This window comes from Lutzomyia longipalpis, chromosome 4 (assembly GCF_024334085.1).
Source record: "Lutzomyia longipalpis isolate SR_M1_2022 chromosome 4, ASM2433408v1".
NCBI lineage: Eukaryota > Metazoa > Arthropoda > Insecta > Diptera > Psychodidae > Lutzomyia > Lutzomyia longipalpis.
Window position 1 is genome coordinate 15,443,790 of NC_074710.1, and position 24,238 is coordinate 15,468,027.

At 35.7% G+C, this 24,238-nt stretch overlaps 2 protein-coding genes across 2 annotated transcripts; both read left to right on the forward strand.

The window, feature by feature from the left end:
* Window positions 1-3,395: 3,395 nt before the first annotated feature.
* Window positions 3,396-19,901, forward strand: LOC129796698 (WD repeat-containing protein 43). The gene is made up of 5 exons (XM_055838821.1): window positions 3,396-3,620; window positions 3,810-3,908; window positions 3,971-4,938; window positions 17,624-17,752; window positions 19,416-19,901. The coding sequence occupies exons 1-5, from the start codon at window positions 3,420-3,422 to the stop codon at window positions 19,864-19,866; spliced, it is 1,848 nt and encodes a 615-aa protein (XP_055694796.1). The 5' UTR covers window positions 3,396-3,419; the 3' UTR covers window positions 19,867-19,901.
* Window positions 19,902-20,890: 989 nt separating this feature from the next.
* Window positions 20,891-24,153, forward strand: LOC129796699 (uncharacterized). Its single transcript, XM_055838822.1, has 3 exons — window positions 20,891-21,205; window positions 23,462-23,747; window positions 23,832-24,153. The coding sequence occupies exons 1-3, from the start codon at window positions 21,118-21,120 to the stop codon at window positions 23,908-23,910; spliced, it is 453 nt and encodes a 150-aa protein (XP_055694797.1). The 5' UTR covers window positions 20,891-21,117; the 3' UTR covers window positions 23,911-24,153.
* The last annotated feature ends 85 nt before the right edge of the window (window positions 24,154-24,238 follow it).

Here is a 24,238-nt window from a genome sequence, read left to right on the forward strand (position 1 = left end):
ACTGTGCAGTTTCTATAGCAAAACATTCACTCCCGGACCAATTTTTTCCGCGTTTAGGTGGGATTCCACCACCCAGGAAGCATTTTCCTGCCCCCCACACAGACCTTCCTTGTTGCAGATGACCTGTGGGAAAGTCCAAAAAACCTGCAGGAAGTGATTTGTGTCGTGAAAATACAGAAAAATATCCCGTAAAAATTCGTCAGGGAAAGAATGTTTTGATTTTTCACTTCGCGCATTTTCACATATTTGGCCGCTAAATGACCACAAATTTCCACTTTTCACGGCTTTCCTGGCACTGAGAACACTTCAGCAAAGCCCATTTTCACTTTTTCATGGAAAAATATCCCCAAATACTGAGAAAATACGAAATGAAAAACATGTTGAGTGCACAGAAAAGAATGATGAAAATGTCGGAAGCATGCGTCAGAGAAAGACGAAAGATACAGAAATACATTAGTGGGAGTGAGAGGGAATGACAAAAAAATGTCAGGAAAAAATGTCATGATCATTTTCTCTTGACATTCTTTTCCTGCATAGCACCATTAAGCAATCCCTCAAAATGTAGAAAGAAAAAAATTTACTCACCCCCAGCCAATTGCGGGAGCAATTCTCTCACATCGTTGATTTGATTGAAGTCTCCATCGCATCGGTGTGGTGAGAGTGCTTCCACCGCCGCCGGTTTGCAGATATTCAGCTGAAAAATGAATCGTAATAGAGCATTAGTTATCAATTGAAAAAATTTAATCTATTTCTGTACCTTTTATTTGTTATAGAAAATTAACATGAATTGAATTTGAGTTTTTTTTTGGCATAAAATTATTCATATTTTACGTTTAACACTGCTGCAATCAAGGACAAATAAAAGCTACAGAATTGAATAATTAAACCAAAATAAATTAATAAAATATCCAACTGGGTGGTTGGATTCTCATGAAAAATTAAAAATCTGCTGTCGTTTACATTCTTGAAGTAATGATGGTGCTGCTGATATTTATGTGAAAAGTCTACTTTACGTTGATTTTTACAGAAAAATGAATCGAAATAGAGCATAAGTTTTTTTTGTAGGGATTTTTTTATCGTGATATTTTATACTGGGGGTGATATATGAAATTTTGGGTCAATACGTTTTATATGGAAAAAAAATTAAATTCATAAAAATTAATTTTTTCATGTATGGGTTAGCTTGTGATCCAATTGACATGAAAGGGTTAATTATTGAAATGTGAAATCTTGAAAAATGTACAGTACAACCAAAATTTTTATTACCGTAAGATGGGGTGTTTTGGGATTCATTTTTATAGGTATTTTTAAGGCTAATTTGTAAGAAAATGCTCAAGTCAGGAAAATATGAAAAAAAAACAAAAATTCTTAGAAAAAGATTGAAAACAATTAATAAAAATTTTGAGGTAAATTGTGATATATTTGTAAGGTTAACAGTAAGGTATGAGCGGATTAACGGGGATTAACGGGACATCGATCGCCAACCTTGTCGGGACAGTCAGTGTTGTGATGGCAGTGACTGCGACAGGAGGTGTGTCGACACGTCCCTGCCGCTTGAGTGTGAGAGTGATCTTACATATTTTTTTTTTACTTTAAATTCTCATATTGTGTTGCTAAGAAAAATTCAAAAATTTTTAAAAATAAATTCATAAAGTTGAATAAAATAAAAAATAAAAATAAAAAAGAAGTCTTTATTCACAAGTTTACAAACAGCAGGGGAGTCTAGCTAGATTTATTTAAATTCATGAAAATTAATTTTTTCATGTGCTAGTTTGTGATCCAATTGACACGAAAGGGTTAATTGCTAAAATTGTTTTAATAAAATATTCTCATAAAACCAAAGAATTTATTTGCAGAAGATTGATCAGAGAAATTCACAATAACAGGAAATATAGTATTGAACGTCGATCATCCGCAGTCAACTACCCGTACCCCCTCATGGCAACAGGAGGGTTAATTTTTTGAAATTTTTCTTCATCTTTTTTCTTAACTGACAAACTGAAGAATTTTTTTTAAAAAAAATTAAAAGATTTTTTTTGAAAACTTACTCCATTGTCTTTGTCCAGGACCGAAGAGCAAACCAGTCATCCCTTGAAGTGTCTCTCCTTGATATTTTCTGCCTATTTGCTTGTCCTCAAGGCCAGCGTCTTCAGCTTCACGAATTACGATGACGACATCTTGGAGCTAAGACGACGTTGAAAATCCTCCCCATGAGCACTTCTGGCGCACATTACTTTCACTTGCTGGCCATGTCCAGGATATTTGAAGCATCCAGGAGTTCCTCTGATGATACCTCCGCACCCTGCTGTTGCTGAAAAGGACCAAAAAGTCCTTTTTTCTCGCTCAATTCACGCACGACACGAAAAAGAATTCTCTTCACACACTTCTTGGGCTTGGAAAAATTTCTTGTCGCATTTTCCACCGTTTTTAACACGAAAAACCTTTGAAATTCACGCAAGATCACAACACTATACATTTTTCTAAGTGATACGCAACTTATTTTAATCGAAGAAGCCGTGGAAAAGCGAGAAAATTCGCGATTTTCACTTCGTGTTTTCAAACGCGCTCCATTTCTGTGGAATCAGTTGGCTAACTGAAGTTCCACCTGTTCCACATTGCGGAAGTGAAGCAAACTTCATGAACTATTTTTGGGCTCTTTATTTCAAATTTGATTTTTTTCCGTTGCACTTGTGTATGCAAAAAATACAGAATTCGCGAAATTATGAGAAAAAAAGGAAATTTAGAAGAAAATATCAACAAAAAAGGCAAAATTACGTTTTAATTTAACTGTTGATTGCCCGGATAAGATCTTTTGTATACAGATTTCCACTCAAGATCTTTCTTAGTTCCTAAACTTCCCTCCCAATATCCTTATTTCTTACCTCCAAAATACTTTCCCTCCCGTCCTTATTCTTTTTCATACAATTCCCTATTACAGGATCAGTTCTAACCTGGATGACGATCAGAGCTTCCACACTGCTGGACGTTTATTCATCACAGTCTACTTCCTGACCTAAACAGAAGAGTTTAAAGATCTACAAAATAAAGTAAAATTCAAAGAGCATTCAAAGTCTTTTATTGAGTCAAAATAAATACATCAGGAAGATTATCTTGGAGTGCGAGAGATATTGGACGGAATTACAAGACATTGAAACAATCCCCTTCATTAAAAAATCCCCGCCGCTAAAAACCGATCATATCTACGAACAAAAATTTTATCGATAGTCATTGATAGTTATCGATAGTCATCGATAGCTTTCCCAAAAACCATCGATAGGTATGGCGAATTTTTCCGATAGTTTTGCATCCCTATTGTAGCTGTCAAAATAGTCGATACAATCGATAGTTTACTGCGATATATCGGAAACAATCGATGAAAACAACATTCGGAAAACAACTCAAATTAAGAATAAGAAGAAATGTCAAAGTGTTTTGTCAAAATGAATCAACACGCGGGTGCTTTTTCTCCAGATCGTAAATTCTTTGCAAATATCAGTGATGATGGGAAATTAAAGGTGTGGGATGTGGAAACGAATGAGCTGAAGCATGATTATGCCACCAGTATTGTGAACAGTAGTCCCTGTACCTGTCTCACCTGGATCACTCTCAAACATGGTTTGGTACGTTGCTTTGAAGGACATTTTGTGCCTTTTGGGGCTTCCTAAAGGGATTCCCAGGGAGATTGTTGATTGTTTAGCATCTTGAGTATTTTATCTGTCTCCCAGCTACTTTGATTCTTTAAATTAAATTACTTTTCTGTACGAAAAAACATGAAAATTGACTAAAAGTGAGGTTATGTTTGTTTTCAGTCGAAGAAATCACGCCGGTCAACAATTTCCGGACAGGATTTTCTTGCTCTGGGCACCACGACGGGCAGTGTTTTGGTATTCAGCTTGAGCGCAGGAAAGGTAAGCAGCTTCCCAAATGACAAATAATGCAAAATTTTTCAAACTTCCGGGTTTATTTGCAGGTTGAACACACACTGAAGGGAGATGGGCACATGGGAGGCATTACGAGTTCTTCGTGGGACAAAACACGAACACTCTACACTTCCGGGGAGGATTGCAAGGTGATTGTGTGGGATTTGGAGAAAGGAAGCTCCACGGGGGAGTGGGCAACAACCAATGAACGCCTCACGTGCATCAGTTGCACTGCATCCGGAGAGGGAGTCATTACAGCTTCACGGCAGGTGCGCCTGTGGGATCCCAGCACACGCGTGTGCCAGCAAACCTTCACCGGGCACACGTCTACAGTCACACACGTGTGTACCTTCACCGTAGATGGGGCAGAATATGCAATTTCCGCGGCCAAAATGGACCGAAATGTGTCAATGTGGAGCTTAGATGGAGGGAAGAAGCAAAAGGATGCTGTTGCAACATTCATTGTGGATGATTTAGTGGCCACACTGGATGCCGCAGTACACGGGGGGGCTGTTCACATTGTGGCCTCAACGAGAAATGGGCTAATTCACATCTTCACGGAGGCTCCGGAAAAGATTCTCAACTCCGTGAAGCCCATTAAGACACGTTGGAGGATGTCAATTGTAACCGATAACCGGAAGACAGCTGAATCCCTTCCCATTGTCTCAGCGAAATTCACCCCAAATGGGGCCCTTCAGCTTGCCTACGGCGCATCGGGATGCGTTCGTTTTGAAGTTGTTACCCCAAAGCGTAAGGAGAAGTACGAAGTTCTCATCCGGGATGACCCGAGGAAGGTAAAAAGTGGCAAAGACGCCCCCGGGAAGCACATTCTGGTGGATCCGGGAAAAGTTAACTACGCCCTGGGTGGGGAGGGGAGGAAAACCATGAAGACCATTGAGATTCCAATGGAGAAACGCCTGGAGAATCTTATGCTGTCCAAGGAACACACAGCTGGTGGGGTGATGCCCACAAAGAACATGCATTACCTCATTCAGGCGCTCCACAGCAGGGATCCCGTGTAAGTTCTTTTTTTCTTTTTTTTTTTAAACATTTCCGGAAGAATTCAGAGTTGAATAGAACGGAGATTAAATAAGATTTAAGATTTAAGATTTAAATAAGATTTTTATAAGATCAAAGATACAGAGTTAAAGTTTTATGCAGAAAAGTTCCTTGAAATGCTGGTAAAAAGTCGAAAATAATCATTTTTGTTAATTTTTTATAAAGAAAAAATATTTTTATTTATTATTTTTAATTATTATTGAGTTAAAAAAATAGAGCGTGTTCAATAACTTTTTTAACTCAAAAATAAATTGACGAATCATCTTATTTTCATTAAATTAGATTAAATATTTATATTCAAATTATAATTTTGACTTAAAAATGTTTTTAAGTCACAAATCATTATGAAAAAAATTGAAATTACAAGTTTTTTCATTAAAAAGAATATTTTAAAGCATTTTTTGTTGAAATTATCGTTTCTTTTAGTTAGAAAAAAAAGTTTGTTCTTTTTATTATTTTTTTTTAATCAGAATTAATTGACAAATCATCTTTTTTCCAATAATTGAAAGGATGTCATGCACAAAACAAGGGCGAAGTACCTAATTGAAGGAAACGCAGAAAACAATTTTAACCCACCCAGTCTTGTAGGGAATCAAAAAATGATAAAGAATCGCCAAAAATATTCACCATTTTCCACTGGGGTCACAACGAAAAAAGCCAACAAAGTTTTGTAAAAATTCAAAAAAATTGGCCGCCATTCGCCATTTTGTCTCTTTCAATGCATGAAGCATATGTTTCAATGCTTCGTCATGAGCTTGTTGATGACAGTTTGACGTTTCATTTTTTTTTGGGAGAAAATAAAAAAAAATTGCGTATTTTTTAATTTAATTATCGTGGTAAATGTGTTTTACGTGTTTGGTAGAGCCTACCTTATGTTGCTGTTCTTGTTGAAGCCCTCTTCCATCACAATACACTACACTCGCGAGATGGGCGCCCAATCTATTTTTTTATGTCCTTTTCTTAAAATTCTCTTTTTCTTCGATCTTTTCACTGCACTCTTTTTACTCTAATTTTTGTTCTTCTTTTTTTATTTCACACACTCACTTAGATCATTTTTAAATTTTCACAAATTTCACTTCCATACTCCCCGGGCTGATCTTCTTGATGATCTGAACAATAACACGTCCTCTGAATAGGACTAATAAACATGGAACTTGGAACGTAGCAAATTAAAGATTGATCGGCAACTTAGCGATCTTCTCCACAGATCTCGTGTATTCCCCACGAGTGGTTCTAATAGTAGCAACTCTCACCAAATTATCACTGCCTGGGTGAACTGCTACAATACGGCCTAGTGGCCAACGTTGAGATGGGAATCGTTCATCATGAAAGATAACGACATCTCCTATATTCAAATTGTCTCCGAGCTTCAACCATTTATTTCTCTTCGTGAGAAGTCGGAGATATTCGGTCTTCCATCTCTTTGCGAAATTTTGCATCATTTGTTGACATAATTGCCATCTAGACAATCGATCAAGGGGTGTTTATCTGGCGAATCTTTGGATATTTTAGGCGAATCTTCGCGAATCTTAGCGAATCATCCGAATCATGGCGAATAATCCGAATCTTCACGAATATTTGCGAATATTGGCGAATATTGGAAAATATTTACAAATATTTGCGAATTTTGATCAACATTCTTCATAATTAGTTAATGTCGGAATAACTGACTACCTCAGAGACCTCAGACCGCGTCCAAACTTCGTATAAGTTAGATTTTAGGTGTTTTAGTCACCCCACATTACGAAAAAGTTGGAGTGACATTTTTGTTCCAACCGGCTTACCGGTGGTGGCATAAAATTTACCTTATAGCTCGAGAACGGTAACAGATAGAGACTTCGGGTCTGAAGTTTTCTATAGAAATGTGGCTGTAAAATTTCATTTTTTCGCATTTTCAAAATCCAAAATGGCCGCCGTCCGCCATTTTGAAATATCGCCAACTAGTTCCCTTATAGCTAGAGGTCTGAAATTTTAGTATGTTGTAGAGCTCAGTGAGACGTTTTCATCGATAATTCATACTTGAAAATCGGTCAAGCCGTTTAGCAAATATGGCGGTCTAAAGCAAAAAGTGTTTTTTCGATATAACTTGAGAACGGCTTGACCGATTTTGACCATTTTGGTATCAAATGAAAGGTTTCAAGAAGCCCTACAAATGTCTAGAACATTCCAAGTTCCAAAAACATCCGCAAGAGACGCTAAAATCAAAAACAAATATTGCCTAAATTTAAGGGGCAATTTCTATAATCTATGTCGCCGTTTAGAAGACTTCGCCATTTAAAAAATTCTTTAAAAATTGTAAGGCCATATCTCGAGTGCTCCTTGAACAATTTTGCTCAAATTGGACATTTTAATTTTTTGAAATGCTATGTGACTATCTAAAACATCAGAAACCTCAAGCTATAAAAAAGCTTAGGCTACAATTTGAATAAAATCAAATTAAGACAAGTAAAACAAGAGATAAAATTTTTAAAAAAAAATCTAATGACAATATCTTGAAAACGGCAGAACAGATTTTTTTATCTAAATGGTTCAAAAAACTAAAATTTTAAATCAACATTTGTATGAGCAGGTTGATAGCAGTTAAGTAAAGTGTATTATGATCCTTTTGGTATTTAAAGTGTTAAAAAACAATTTACACGTATTTTGCTATAGAAGATGAATAAACAATATTTTTTTTAATATTTTATATTATTCTAACATATAAATTGAAAGCTTCAAATCGTATATCTCTGTCTTACTAATTATAAGACAAATATTGACTAACAAAAAGGCTAGACGGCCTACAGGCTATTATAGCTTTTCTTCACCGCAAATATGTGATGTATAAAACGTGCTTTTAAGTACAGTTTTGCCCCGAAGTTAGAGAATCGAATTTTCCGTCGAATTGAGAACCTTTTACTACTTTTACTACAAAAATGTACTGGTAAGCTGACCAAGCTTACGGGAGCTGTGTTTCTTTCAGTGTACCAATTTTGTGAGAGCAAACTAGAACGCGAATTAATTTAAATACGCGCAAAGTCTGGAATAGTATTAAAGTCATACGCTAATAAATTTTTAGAAAACCATATCTCGAGAACGGATCCATAGATTTTCATAAATTTTTTTTTGTTTGAAAGGTCTTGAAGTCAGCTATAACATATCGAAAAATGAAAAAAATTTATGTCGCCATTTTCGAAAAATTCGAGTTCGAAATTTTCGAAAACTTTGTTTTCGATTTTAGCGCCTCTTGCGGACATTTTTCGAAGTTGTAATGTTCTAGACATTTGTAGGGTTTCACGAAACCTTTCATTTGCGCTTGAGTTGATCAAGATCGGACATGTAGAACCCGAGATATGACATGCCAACTTTGGAAGGCTATATCTCGAGAACGGATCCATAGATTTTCTTCATTTTTGGCATGAAGCTAGATAATATGGTCAGCTACAACATATCAAAAAATGAAAAAAATTTATGTCGACGTTTTCGAGATATTCATCGAAAACTCATCGAAAATTTTGTTTTTGATTTTTGGCCCTCTAGCGGTCACTTTTGAAACTTCGGATGTTCTAGAGAGTTGTAGGGTTTGTTGAGATCTTTCATTTGAGCCCGGGTTGATCAAAATCGGTCAAGCCGTTTTCGAGTTATGGTCGATTTTCGATGAAAAATTGTGACGGCCATATTGACTAAACGGCTTGACCGATTTTCGAAAATGAGGTATCGTTGGAAAGCTCTTGATGGCCCCTACAACATATCAAAATTTCAGCCCTCTAGCTATAATAGCGGCTGAGATATAGCGAAAACAAAATTTTGAGGTTATTCAAAATGGCGGACGCGGGGGTGGGGGGTAAAATTTGACATCATAATCTGACGTCTTCCAGTCGACTTTTAAACTTTGCCGTTTACCGCAAGTCTCTATCTATTACCGTTCTCTTGTAATTTAGCAAAAGGTTCCGGACGGACGGCCGGAAAAAAATTTTTTTGGCGCATACGTTTTTTGGAATGTGGGGACCCTAATTCGTGCTCATCCCAAGTTTGAGCCCGATCTGACGACTTTCGATTTTGCTCGGTACACAAAAGCTGTGTCTGAAAGAAACACAGCTAAAAGTTGTTCTAAATTTTAAACCAAGTTCAAAAAATTCAAACAAACACGTTTAGACACGTCTATAATACGCGAAATACTTAAAAGCTATAGTTTTTTGCTTAAAAAGTATTATTTGTGCACCAAAAATATAGGCGAATCTATCGAATCTTAGCGAATCAACCGAATATTGGCGAATCAAGCGAATCTTGGCGAATAATCCGAATCTTGGCGAATAATCCGAATCTTTCGCGAATCATCCGAATCTTTGGCGAATAATCCGAAGATCCGAAGATTTTCATTCAGATAAACACCCCTTGCAATCGATTTGTAGGGAGATGTTCCAGTGATGGATCCGGAAGTGCATTCAATGGTTTATGAGCAATGAAGTGTCCAGGTGTAAGCTGAATGTCGTCAACGGGTGAAATTGGTTGTTCAGTCAATGGGCGACTATTAAGGACTGCCTCCACCTGATTAATCACTGTAAGCCATTCCTCATAGCTCAAAGGTTCATCCTTAATTACTCGTTTCAGGTGGTATTTTACGGATTTTATATTTGCTTCATAAATTCCGCCATGGTGTGGAGATGCTGCTGGTTGGAAATGCCATTTTATGCCGTCGCCGGAAGTGGCATCAACAATTTCACGTTGTCCTTGTTCTTGGAACAAAAGTCTCCTCAACTCCCTTTCAGCGCCAATGAAATTCTTCCCATTATCAGAATAAACTTCAGCTGGAGATGATCTTCGACTTGTGAAACGGCGAAAGGCGGCTATGAAAGCTTCAGTAGAAAGACTCGTCACCAATTCCAAATGAATTGCTTTGACTGCGAGGCAAACAAAAATGCAAATCCAAACTGGTCGAGTGGCTGCTCCTCGTATAGTCATTCTCATTTTAAAAGGTCCAATGAAATCGATACCTACATGTTTGAATAGGTCATTCGGACTCTCGAGATTAACCCTTGACTCTGGCAATTGTGCCATTTGCTGATGAAGGAAACGAGGCTCACGTCGGAAACAACAAACACAGCTTCGAGTGATCTTACGAGCGATGGACCGTCCACTAATAGCCCAAAATCTTTGATGAATTGTGCTGAGAAGTAATTGAGGTCCAGCATGGAGATTGCGAAGGTGTTCATGACGAAATATTAACTCAGAAAGATGTCCTTTCGGTAGAAGAATCGGGTGTTTGGCATCATACGGAATTGCTGCACGTTCAATACGACCACCAAATCTTATCACTCCTTTGGGATCGATGTAAGGATTGAATTGAGCAATCGATTTCCATTTCTTGCTGGTTAGGATTTGACCAGAATTTATTGCTTCGAATACATCAGGATATTTCTCTGATTGCTCTTGACGCAACAGACAATTGAGGGCTTCATCGAGTTCTTCGGGTGACAGTGGACCGAGAAAACGATCTTCAGGATTGGAAAGTAGATTTTTCTTGAATCTTAAACAATAGGCAGTAACGCGTAGTAGCCGCATGTACTTGGAATGTGCAGTCACAAATTGAGAGAATCCATTGCTGTTCTCTTCATTTGTTAGATTGATGGCAGCTTCCTCATTCGTGAGAGAATGCTTGGTAAAAGGAGGTGGCCATGATGAAGAATCTTGACTGAGCCACGTCGGTCCATTCCACCATAGCTGGGAATCAGCAAGTTGCTTTGGCGTTGCTCCACGGGAAATTATATCAGCGGGATTTTCTGTTGATGGAACATGTCTCCATTTCTTCACATCAGAAATGTTTTGAATGTCGCGTACACGATTGGAGACAAAGATCTTCCAATCCTTTGGTGGAGAATTAATCCAATGTAGAACAATCTCAGAATCAGTCCAATAATAGCAGTCGGAAATGCCGGACTCTTTGCTAACTTTTGCCATGAGTTTAGCACAAAGTGCAGCACCACAGAGTTCGCTCCGGGGAATGGTAATGGGATCAATTGGATTGACTCGTGATTTTGAAGTCATCAATTTGGAGGTAATTTCATTTGTCTCTGTGTTGATACTGACCAAGTAAATTGCAGCACCGTGTGCAAGTTTACTACTGTCGCAGAATCCATGCAGTTGTTGAATTTTGGGTGCTTCCATTGGAGAAATCCAACGAGGTACAGAAATTGATTCCACATCCTTCAGGCGACTCTTGAATGTCTGCCATTTCTCAAGCAAATCCATTGGTAGTTCCTCTTCCCAATCCAATTTTCGACGAGTAACTTCCTGCATGAGAATCTTAGCATCAGTAATTACCGGTCCAATTAAACCGAGAGGATCAAAGAGTTTTGCTACGTCAGAAACGAGGGTTTTCTTAGTCACAGGTCCATCTGACATTTTAGGAGCTGCAAAATTGAAGACATCATTTTTGGGATTCCATGTAATTCCCAAGGCCTTCACATTTCCTGAGATTTCCTTCATGCAGTCCTGGCGATCTTCTGGTGGGATGTTGATCAGTAAATCGGGATTATTGGATGTCCACTTGCTCAAATGGAATCCAGCGGATGCAAATAGTTCAAGGAGCTGCTTCTGCGTTTCTAGAGCTTCTTGGAGAGAATCAGCGGTTATTAGCCCATCATCAACATAGAAATGTTCTCTGATGGCTCTCGCAGCAAGTGGAAATTCCTTCTCATATGTATCAGCCAATTGTTTGAGTGCTCGGGTGGCATGATGAGCTGATGATGCAACTCCAAAACAAACAGATGTGATTCTGAATTCTTGAATTGGGTCTTGTGGACTGGCACGGAAAATAATGCGTTGGTAATCGGCATCAGGTAAGTAGAGTTTCAGTTGTAGATACATTTTTGAGATGTCTGTAGTCATGGTGTACTGTTTGAGGCGGAATCGTATTAGAATGGAGTACAAATCAGATTGGACTGCAGCACCGATAAGAAGAGCATCATTTAGACTAGCACCACTTGATGACTTAGCACCAGCATTAAAGACGACTCGGGCTTTGGACAATGGTGCACCTTTCTTGTACACAATGTGGTGTGGTAGGTAGAAACATGGTCGCTTCATAAGTTCTCCTGGAGGAACGGGTTCCATCCAATTGTTGGCTAGATAATTCTTCATGGTCTCATTGTAGATATCTCTGAGGATGGGATGTTGTGCTAAGCGTTTTTCAGTACGAAGCCACTGACTTATAGCTTGGGATCGAGATTCTCCTAGGGGAGGAGAATCTTTTCGGAAAGGGAGATGCACGACGAATCGACCTTCAGGATTTCGTGTGTGAGTTTCGACAAACCATTTCTCTGCCTCTTCATGTTCCTTTGAAATGGGTTTATCTGCAGGAACTTCTTCCATTTCAAAGAAGGCGCGAAGAGTTGAATCAAGCTCTTCAATAGTTACAACATTCAGATTGACCTTGTCGTCATCATTAGAGTTTCCATCATTTTGGCTGATTTCATGTTCTCCAACGATCACATAACCGAATGTGGTGTTCTTCAGGATTGGCATCTTGGGTCCCAATGATACTTGATTATCTAGGACAATTCTCCAGTACCTATCACCACCGATGAGAAGATCTACCGGTCGAGGTACGTGGTAATCAGGATCTGCCAGCACTATGTCTGGCGGAATATTGAAGTCTGCTGGGTTGACCTTCCAGTTTGGCATATTTCCATTGATCGATGGCATCACCAAGCAGTCAAGATTGATGTAATCTTCTGTATGACGTGGGAAAATGGTAGCATTCACGAGATGCTTTGCGCCACAGAGCCTATTGGCGACTCCAGACACAGTTATGCTCACCGATTTCTTTGGGATGCGAAGTTTATCGCACAGACTCTGAGTGATGATGCTCCGTTGCGCACCGCTATCAAGAAGAGCTCTGCAGAGATGAACATTTCGATCTTTGTCCAGAATTCTAACAACAACAGTGCCAAGGAACACTTGAGTTTTGTGGGAAACATTGGCAGTATTCACATTGGTTGTAATACTGGCGGTTGGTACATTTTCCTTACCAACATTGGATTTTTGGACTGTATTTTCTGGGGCTGATTCTTTGGATGATTTTGGATCATCCTTTGGGACGGATGGAGCTGTGGAATTCGCGAAAGCATCATGGAGGAGTATGTTATGTTTCCCATCACATTTCTTGCATTTCCTGAACGCGCAGGTGTTGGTCATGTGGGTATCGGTAAGACATTGGCGACACAACTTCATTGTGCGAATGTGTTGCAATCGATCATTTGGGGATTTCGCAGTGAAAGCGCTGCAGCGGAAAATTGGATGATTCTCTCCTGGGCACAGAGAGCAACCATTGACAATTGTGTTGTTCACAATATTCGTGGTATTTTTCTTTGACCATGGAGTGGTCTTGGCTTTCGAGGTTTCCGATTTAATATTGTTGACCACCGAATCTAAGGCAGGAGACTTCTCGAGAACTTCACTTCGCTTATCCAGAAATTTATAGAAATCATTCCAGGAGGGAATGCCTTCAGGGGAGTCCTTATTCCATTGGGATTGGGATTCGGCATCGAGTTTATCGTAGATAAGACTGATAATCCAGAGATCACGTTCAGTGACCTTTAGGGAATCTAAGGCCTGAAGAATTTCGTGGCATTGAGCAGTAAGCTCTCGAACATTGTCTTTATTGGCGGTTTGGATTTTTGGGAGGGAAATTAGTCGACGGACATAATCCATAGCAATATTTGCGGGACGCTCGAAACGTTCAGTGAGCATTTGCCAGGCGATGGGATAATTTTCGGCAGTGGTTGCAAGATGCTTCACCAGTGAAGATGCTTGTCCTTTCACCGATGATTTCAGGTATTGGATTTTCACGGCATCGGGGAGATTTGAATTTTCATGTACAGTGGAAACAAAAATGTCTCGGAATCCCATCCACTCGGAATATTTGCCACTGAACTCTGGAAGGGTAATTTGGGGCAGTTTCACATGATTCTTGGGGTGCTGGGCAGATTGGGAATGGTTTACGGACATAATTTCAATCGCGTGAGTAAGCCTGGCCATGATGTCGTTATTGGCACGATGCTCATCATTAAAGGTCTTCTCAGCGCGCTTCATCATACCCATGTCTTCCGCGGTTTCTGCCAAGAATTCTATTTCAGCTTGGGAATCATTTTCAATCTCTTCTGGGGTTCTCTGGGCTTCATTCAATTTATCACGGGCATCACAAAACCTCTCTTGCATCAATGAGAGCCTATCTAATTTGCCCTGGATTACGGCAGCATTTGTGGGGCATTGGAGATCTTCTTGGCTGAGTGATTGGAAGAAGTCGCGAATATTTTTGGTGGATGCGGTGGCGTCGCCAATAGTGGCGCGGAGGCCGGGGGCACCTCTCTTAGGTGGCATTGTGAGGAGGGAATTTTCAAGATGGAATGCTGGGCGCTGGGTCCCTTTTTATCCGGTTCGATAGTGACCAAAATGGTAGAGCCTACCTTATGTTGCTGTTCTTGTTGAAGCCCTCTTCCATCACAATACACTACACTCGCGAGATGGGCGCCCAATCTATTTTTTTATGTCCTTTTCTTAAAATTCTCTTTTTCTTCGATCTTTTCACTGCACTCTTTTTACTCTAATTTTTGTTCTTCTTTTTTTATTTCACACACTCACTTAGATCATTTTTAAATTTTCACAAATTTCACTTCCAGTGTTGATTGAGTGATTTTTATATCTGAATACCTGAAGGATGAATTCCCGCACAGCCTGTGACCGTCTCAGCGAGCACATCATTATTGGTCGTGGAAAAGGTCTTGGGAAAGGTGGTGCCAAGAAACATCGTAAGGTTTTGCGTGACATCATCCAGGGAATCACAAAACCAGCAATCCATCATCTTGTCCGTCGTGGTGGTGTGAAACGCAAAGGATTCCAGCGCAGAGGATCTCTCAATTCGTGAAAAAGTCATCTTCAAGACGATCCACGACCATTGTTTTTGGATTGCTTTGTTTTGTAACGAGAGATGTGCTCGCTGAGACGGTCACAAGCTGTGCGGGAATTCATCCTTCAGGTATTCAGATATAAAAATCACTCTCGATCAACACGTAAAACACATTTACCACGATAATTAAACTAAAAAATACGCAATTTTTTTTTATTTTTTCCCAAAAAAAAATGAATGAAATGTCAAACTCTCATAGACAAGCTCATGACGAAGCATTGAAACATATGATTCATGCATTGAAATGAACAAAATGGCGAATGGCGGCCAATTTTTTTGAATTTTTACAAAACTTTATTGGCTTTTTTCGTTGTGACCCCAGTGGAAAATGGTGAATATTTTTGGCGATTCTTTATCCTTTTTTGATTCCCTACAAGACTGGGTGGGTTAAAATTGTTTTCTGCGTTTCCTTCAATTAGGTACTTCGCCCTTGTATTGTGCATAACATCCTTTAATGTTGAAATTCAAACTATAGTTTTGAGTTAAAAATGTTTTTTTAATTACAAAGTTTTAAAATGCAAAGCTTTTGAATTAAAAATATTATTTTAGGAAGATTTATTAAAAATTCAACGTTTCTTTAGTTAGAAAAAGTTTAACTGTTTTTTTTTTAAATCAGAAATAATTGACAAATCATCTTTTTTTCTTTTGAGTTAAAAATGTTTTTAAGTCATTAATTATTATGAAAAGAATTTAAATTAAAAGTTTTTGTATGGAATTAGTAAGTTTTGCAATTAAATTTCTTAAAACAAAATGAACTTTCTCTATTAAAATTATTTTAAAAACAAAACTTAACCCTTCTTATGATTTTTAAGTCATAAATATTGGAAAATAGAACTTGAGCATGGAAATCAATTTACTTTTTTGAAAACAAACATAAATGAATTTTTTTCGAGTTAAAAAACAAAAAAATACGGGTTTTAATTATTTTTAAGTCATGATTCTTGTAAAAAAAATCAAACCATTCAATTTTAACGACTAAATAGGTGGAACTATTTTATTTTTAAAGCTTAAAATTGATGAAATAATTGAAAAAAAAAGCAACACGTTAATTAAATTAAATTTTTTTTGAAGTCATATCGGTCATAAATTATTCAGAAATTCAAGAATTTTTGGATTAAAATCAATTTGTAAACAAAATAATAAATATTCAACGTTTAAATTATAATCAAAACTTTTACTTTCTTTAATTAAAAAAAAAAAAAAAAAGGCGGTTTTTAATTATTTTTTATGTCATGGAATGATTGCTTTAAAAAAGTCATTTAATTCCTTGAAAATTCATTAATTTTCAGAGATCAAATAGATATAAATTTTTTTAAATCCTAAATTTAATTGAGATTATTAATTAACAAAAAATAGTAAAATCGTAAAGTGTAATTTTTGTCAAACTTTATCATTTTTTTTTTCATTTAAATTTTTTTTGATTCTTTTTTAAATTTTTTGCAATTGTTTGTTTTTAATTTTTTAAGGGTTAAATCTTTTTTCTAAGAATTTTTCGAAATAATTTAAAGAATTCTTTCTAATAATTTTAATTTAAAAAAAACTCTTAACCGAGGGAAAAGGCTTAAAATATTCTTTAAATATTATAATTTATAAATCTTCACTAGATTTCGTAAGTTTAAAAATTTGTTCAACATGCTAAGACGCTCAATTAGCGTTACTAAAGTCCTTGGTTCGAATCCCATCCATGCTTCGAATTAATTTCTTTTTTCACTGAATTTAATTTTTATTGGTTTTTTCTCATCAAAGTTTTAAGTCTTGATGATAAAAATCCCTAAAGCACTCCTAATAGATTTTTTTTATTGAAACAAATTATTTTCGTTCAACACAAAGCGAGAGAGAAAATAAACGCCTAAAAATTATCTCAAAATTTGGTAAATTGCTTTCAAATTTTAATTTGATAAAAGCTCTCCCCTCCTTCTCTTGTTAGATTTAAAGGAGAACAATCACCTTAATGTTTTGTGGAGCATACCCCAAAGGCGTGATAGAAAATTTTCAACTCTACGCCGAACCTTTAATTGTTGTTTTTTTTTAAGAGAAATCTGCGCGTGGATAAGATTTTTGCTTGAGAAGTTTTCATTTCATTTTGAATGTAATTTTCGTCTTTGAAAAATTCTCTTCTCAAGTCGCCAGTTCTAATCACAAAAATTCGTTTTAATTTTATTTGACAGAGCAACAACCAAAAAAAAGAATCTTCGTTTCTTTTCATAATAAACTGATAAATTGCGAAAAATAATGCCACGAAATCTCCTTTGAGCTTAATACGTTTTTTTTTTCTTTGAGCTTCTTCATCACTTTTTCTCGCTCTCTGGCTAATATTTTGTATTTTATTTATTTTTTTGTTTAAATAAATTTGTTTTGAGATTATTTTCTGGTGCGAGAAAAAAAGAAAATAAGACAAAACCATTAAGATTGGAAATGTTTTGACTTTTTTCTCCTACTTCTTCGCAAAGCATAGCTCTTACATAAGAAATAATATTCGTTAATTGTTTAAAAGTAGTTTTATCGGTTAATTTGAGAGACCTTTGAGACAATAAAATGACGAAAAATTGAGGAGAATGTTTAATTTTGTGTTGCGATGAGGAAGAAACTCTCGTGCTGATTCAGAGAACGTTTTTTTTTGCTGTCCCAACTAGGCCTCATTTTACAGCAGACGCTTTTTTTTGTTCCGGAAGATTAGTTTTTTTTTTTTACTTTTCAGTATTTTGCAAGATGTTCTCCTGACGAAGGACAGGAGGAGTATAAAGACAACACTTAAATACCTTCCACCGCAATACATTAGGCCGCTAATTGGTCAACTGACGCTCTTTATGCAGCAGAAAATCAAAAAGTAAGTCCTAAATCCTAAAAAATCATAAATCCTAAAGAAAAATATTTTTTTTTTGGGGGTAAAAAGGAACTTTTTGTAGTCAGTTAAAATTTTATTTAAACAATAAAAAATATACATTTAGTCAGAAGGAATTTTTATGGGATATTAGATGGTCTTTTGGAGTGTTTGTGGTAGGTATTGTTTCAATTAATTTTTAAAGATTTTCTGTTGAACAGAATAACATTTAAACGAATTTGTTGAAAATAAATCAATTTAGCTAAATCTTGTTCGGTAAAAAATCGATTTAGCTAAATTTAAATCGAAAAAGATTAATTTGAATAATTTTTGGTGATTTTAGTTAATCGGTTTCAAGGTTTTCGATGAAAAAAAATCGATTTAGCTGAGTTTTGATCCAAAAACAGATGATTTTTTACAATTTAGACAAAGTTCATTCGAAAGAATTCGATTTGAAACATTTTTGATCGATAAAAAATTATTTCTTATCAAGTTTTGATCGGAATTAATCGGTTTTGGGTTACTTTATTTACAAGAAAAATCGATTTTGATCATTTTTGGAACAAAAATATAATTAAAAGCAAAAAATACTTTAAAAATTCGATTTTGACTAATTTATGATAAAAATAAACAATTTAGGGAAATTTTGGTCTGCAAAATTTTCATCTTTATCAATTTTTTGATCAGAACAAAATTATTCAGCATTTTCTGGTCACAAAAAAAAAACTTTTAGGTTATTTTATTCGAGAAAAATTCGATTTTGATAATTTTTTCCATATAAATTCCACTTATTAGTTGTTTTCTTCAAAAGATATCAAATTGTAGCAAATTAATATTCAAAAAAATATTAATTTAATTTAATATGAGTTTCTGCTCAAAAGAATTCGATTTAGACGAATTTTGTGGACATTCGATTTAAACAAGTTGTCTTGAAATGAATAATTAAGTCAAGTTAATCAATTTAGTCAAAAATTCTTTGAAAAAACATATCAGACAATTTTTGTTTGATCAAAAATTGATTTTTACTTTTCTTGGAAAAATAAAATTCATTTTTAGGAAGGTTTTGATCAGTAAAAAATTATTTTTGACAATTTTTAATAGAAAAAACAATTTTACATTTCCTAAAATATAAAAAAAAAAATTCGGAAGGTTTTAGTCAGTAAAAAAATATTTTTGACAATTTTTAACAGAAAAAATCGATTTTGACTTTTCTTGGAAAAATAAAATTCATTTTTAGGAAGGTTTTGGTCAGTAAAAAATTATTTTTGACAATTTTTAACAGAAAAAAATCGATTAAAAATCATTTTAGGGAAGGTTTTAGTCAGTAAAAATTTATTTTTGACAATTTTCAATAAGAAATAATCGATTTGAAATAATTAAGTCATTTTTTCTGGATTCATTCATTGCTTTGAAGAAAAAATATCAAAAAAAATTTGATTTTGACAAAAATAAATTTAAAAAATTGATTCACAACACCCCCATTCTCCCCTAATGCTTAATGTAGCTATAAAATTCATAATAAAAAATGTTATTTTTTTTAAGAAAATACTTTGAATGTAAATTAATCTATCTCATGACTTCCTAACGTCATAAAATCTCCTTCCTTATCGTTAGGAAAAAAAATGTTTTCACAACTTTGTTAATTTTTTTTTCTTGTTGTTTCTTTTAGCATTGAATGCGCTACAGTGTGGATGCAAATGCTGATTCAGTTGCATGTGAGTCAGCTAATGGCTGTTGGAGCGGAGGATTTACGCGATGAATTGCGCCCCTTTTTGGGGATTGTTGAGCATCGTGTTGCGAATTTGCAGGCCTTGACACGTGTCCGGGGGCGTCTTGATTTGATCTTGATGCAAATTGAGGGAAATGCAACGATGGATAGTGAGGAAATTGCCAAGATTAATCGAAATCTCATTGTGCACCAGGATAAGGGAAGTGACACCGATTCGGACATTGGGCTGGAGGACAGGACGAATGCTTCGTCGGACAGTGGGTGGAAGGATTCATCAGATGAGGAGGGGAACGGTGCGGGGGAGGCGGAGGAGAGTGAGGAAAGTGATGAGGAGGAGGAAAATGATCAGGAGATGGGAGAGAATGACGAAGAAATGGAAGTTTCCGATTGATGGGAATAAAAACGAGAGAGAGAAAAAAATCAGAATTTTGGGATTTTATTTCTATTTTTAGAGAAGATCTCCCGGAGGTCGTCAATTGCGTATTGAGATCATCAACAATAAATTTTTTTTTCGAGCTCTCTTAAAGATGTCTCAAGATTTGAAATCAGAACGCATGGAGATAAAGCAAACTTTTCTGTACAAAGAATGATTTAAAAGTTTTATGTTTTTTGTGGTTTTTCTTAAACTTTGTTTTCAAGTGTTGGCCACATTTCAAGACTTATTATTGAAGACTGAGAAAATCACTTTCCGCCATCTTAGATGCGACGCCATCTTGTGATTTTCCTCAAAACACAAAGGGAGGTTTTTCTCAGGATCTACTGAATGGATTTTAATGGGGTAAAAAGCAAATGAAAAAGGAAGCATTAGTGGAGAATGTACCGGAACAGATTTTTGAATTTCGACTTAGAAGCTGAGAAAAGTAGAAAAATATTCTTATTGACTTTTCTCAACTTCTGAGTTGAAATTCAAAAATCTGTTCCGGTACATTCTCCACTAATGCTTCCTCTTTTATTTGCTTTTTACCCCATCAAAATCCATCCAGTAGATCCTGAGAAAACCCATCCTTTGTGTTTTAGGGTAGTTCTGTGGAAAAGTTGGCCAATCCCAAGATGGCGAAAAGTGATTTTCTTACTCTTCAAAAATTATGTTTCAAATGTGGCCAACGCTGGAAAACTAAAGTCTAAGAACTCGAAGAAAAATGAAAATATTTAAAATGTGTCAATACCAAAGAATCCCTCAAGAGACACGCGCCTTAAGAAGAAAATTTTAAGCGTGGGTTGAGGAGGAATGGGAACAAATTTTAATACAAAATATTAACCTTGCGTCAATGGCGCGAAATGCGAAAAAAGCCGCTTCTCGGAGTTTTTAATCTCACATTGTGAGCTATACGCTTCAATGGGGCGGGCATGTGATAACCCGACACGGGGTTAATCTTGATAAGGGCAGCAAAGTGTAGCGTATAAAAATGCCCTCAATCCCAGGGAATGCTTTCAATCATTCCCCAATCACTTCAGCAAATGCTCCAAAATCTCTCAACACACAACAAGTGCTCAACGTCCGTTTTTTCATCACCCCCAAAAAGACTGTTTTAGTGAAAGTTTGTGCCTGATCTTCACCTGATTCTTTTGTGATTTTTTTTTGATTTTCTGTGATCAAAAGAGGAAGGAACTTTTGATTTTTTCTCGAGTGTGTATTTTTTGGATGTGTCTGAGTGCCACAGCAAGTCACGTAGCACGCGCCGAGGCAATTCACGAACCTCTAGCTGACTACCTATTCGACATTTGCTCAGGCAAGTTGTCGCATTAACTATTTATTTTTTTCTCCCTCTCTTTGGCACTTTATACAGTAAATTTCCATTCAAAAGATTTTTTTTCTGTTGAATTGGATCAGAGTTGAATATTTCTTTTTAATAAAGATAAAGTTTTTAATGTGAAAAAAAAAATTGTTGGGAAATTCAAAGGAGTGGCGAATTAAAGTAGAGAATTTAGTGCTTAAAGTGTTTGAATTTATAAAAATTCAACGTGTAAAGGCAAAATTTCAGTGGCTAAATGGGAAAATTTCACTGTTTTTTATTTAAATTTCAATATCTGAATATAATTTCAGTGGTTTAAGATTAAATTTCAATGGCTAAAGACAATATTTCAGAGCGTGAAAAATAAATTTCAGTGTCTAAAGAAAAATTTCATTTTCATTTATTTGAATTTTGATGATTGAACTTAAATTTCAGCTTGAAAGAAAAAATTCCAATTAATTTCAGTTGACAGAGAAAATTTTTTGCTCTTCCAAAATTTTTCAGTGTTTTTCTTTTAAATTTCAATATCTGAAGAATAATTTCAGTAAGAAAAAAAAATTCTGATAGCTGAATAATAATAGGGGTAACTGGGGTAAAATGGTGAATTTGAAAAAAAAATAAAAATTAATACCTCAAGAAGCAGTGGGAGCTAATCTGTCTAATTTTGTCAGTAGTTGCACTTCGTACCCCTGCCTAAGCCTAGAAAGTTTCATAATAATTGATCCAATATTTTGGCTTTTATTTGAAAAACAAATTTTTCGAACCTCAAAGTTACTCTGACCTCTCAACTACAAATTAAGTTTTGGCGAAATTCTATGCATTTTTTTTGATCCAAATGCATTTTTAGACAGAGTAACTATTCCTAAACACGAATCTAATCTCAATTTTCCGAAAAAATTTTCCGAGTTTTCCCGTAGAACACTGATAGTAAAAAGTACCCCTTGGGGCAAAATGGTGAATTTTTTTTTTTTCATAATAACTTTTTAAATTTTTGAAAAAAAAATTTCCCTTAATTATTATAATAATTTAGGATGTTTGATCATTCAGTATTACCAATTTTGATAAACTAAAAAAAAATAAAAAAGGCAATTTTTTAAATTTAACGTTTTTTTTTTATTTTTTGTATTTTTTTAATAAAAAAAAGTTTTAATTGTTACATAAATCTCTCTATCTCAATAAATATTATTGTGCCTTGCTAAAATAATTTCATTAAATTAAGATTAGGGAACAAAAAAAGGCAATTCATCATTTTACCCCAGGATTTTTGGAATAGGCAAATGTGGAAGGGTTTGGAAAATGGTCTGAAAAAGCATTTTTCCGTTGAGATAGAGAAAAATCGTCTGAGACAAAGTTGTAGCCCAGAAAATTTCCTATAAGATAGTTCTAATGGGAAATCTCAAATATTTCCACAAAACTCAGGAAAAATTATCTCCCAAAAATTCACCGAATTACCCCTAGTTTCCCCTAATTTCAGTAGCTAAAGAAACAAATTTAAATTAAGACTAAATTTTAGTGAATTCAAAATTTCAGGCCTAAATGTAAAATTTAAATGGCTAGAATTTATAATTCATAGTCTCAATTTTAAATTTCACTGCCATAAAATAAATTTCAAGATTTATTATTTTTCATAAAGGTTTCTAATATGAATTTTTTTTTAAATTTCCGAGTGTAAAATTTAAAGGAGTTTATTCACTTTTGTGAAGACATTATCAAAAATGTATTGAGTGCCTAAAAATGAATAAACTCCTTCCAATGAAACCCTTTGGAAATAAAAGAGAAAAAAAGCTTCTGAAAGAGAATTTTATTTATTCGATTTAATGGTCAAGAAAAGCATAAAAAATAAACTAAATTCTAAATAAATTTCTTCACAAATTATGTATTTATTTATCTCTCCCTCCATAAACTTCAAAGGGAAAATATTTTCACGAAAACATTTTTTCTTACTTTTCTTTATCATTTTTAAACGGCCGGTTTGCGAAAGCAATGTGTTGTGACGATGAAGAAAAACTTTTCCGCGCAATGAATGCATCACGCAGAGAGAAAATCTTGTTATTTATCAGCTCTGACCTATTTTTTCTTTTACTTAATATTTTCTTATCAAATGCAAGAAGGAAATTCCCTTTGGAGGACTTTCTTCAATTGCGAGAATTGAGAATGGAAATTTACAGCAATTTTATCATTTTTCTTCTGTCTTGCATCACTTTTTTCCTGCCTTTAAATGCAACTCTCTGACCATGTTCCCATTCACTGCAGATTGCTCAGTGATGCCGTCGCTGCCACAGGGTGCCTTTGCCGCGTGCAAAATTGGCGGGAAAACAGCTGCGGAGAAGGATGGCTGTGTGATGCGTATCCCGGGACTCTTTGGGCAGGATAAGCAGCACTACTCCAACAATAAGAAGCTGATGGAGTACACGCCGGCCAAGTACAATGGGAAGATGATGAACAGCATCTGGGGCTTGTACAACAAGTACTCACCGCATAACATCAAGAACGTCTCTGACGTTGATGATGCATGGAAAGTCGCTCCTGAGCAGGGAAAGTAAGTCTTTGCATTGAAGAGAAGCTCCTCCGGCTATTTTTTCCCATTTAATTTACTTCTTGAATTTTTTTACCCCACTTGTAGATACTTCACTGCTCAGAGCACAATGAATGATGCCCGCAATTCCTTCTGGGATGTCACTGCCACGTTCCCGCGTCACTAAGGACAAGCCACCATATTTGGACGCCATCTTGCATTATTATTATCTTTTATTCTTTTTTTTTAGCATGGATGGCTGGCTTTGTTGTGTGAGCGGGGGCTCTTTAGGAGGTGCTGGGTATCATTGTAATGGCCCCCTTTCATGGAAAAGGGGGTCCAGCGTTGTAAAAGCGCTGTAATATTATCACTGAGAAATAAATATATAATCCAAAAGCTCAGTGAGAGTAACATAACCTAAAAAACGATTTTTTTTTATTTGAAATGGTCAATCTTTTGCTTTTTTGTTTCCTTCAAGGAATTTTGATGAGTTTGAGGAATTATTTTAACATTCT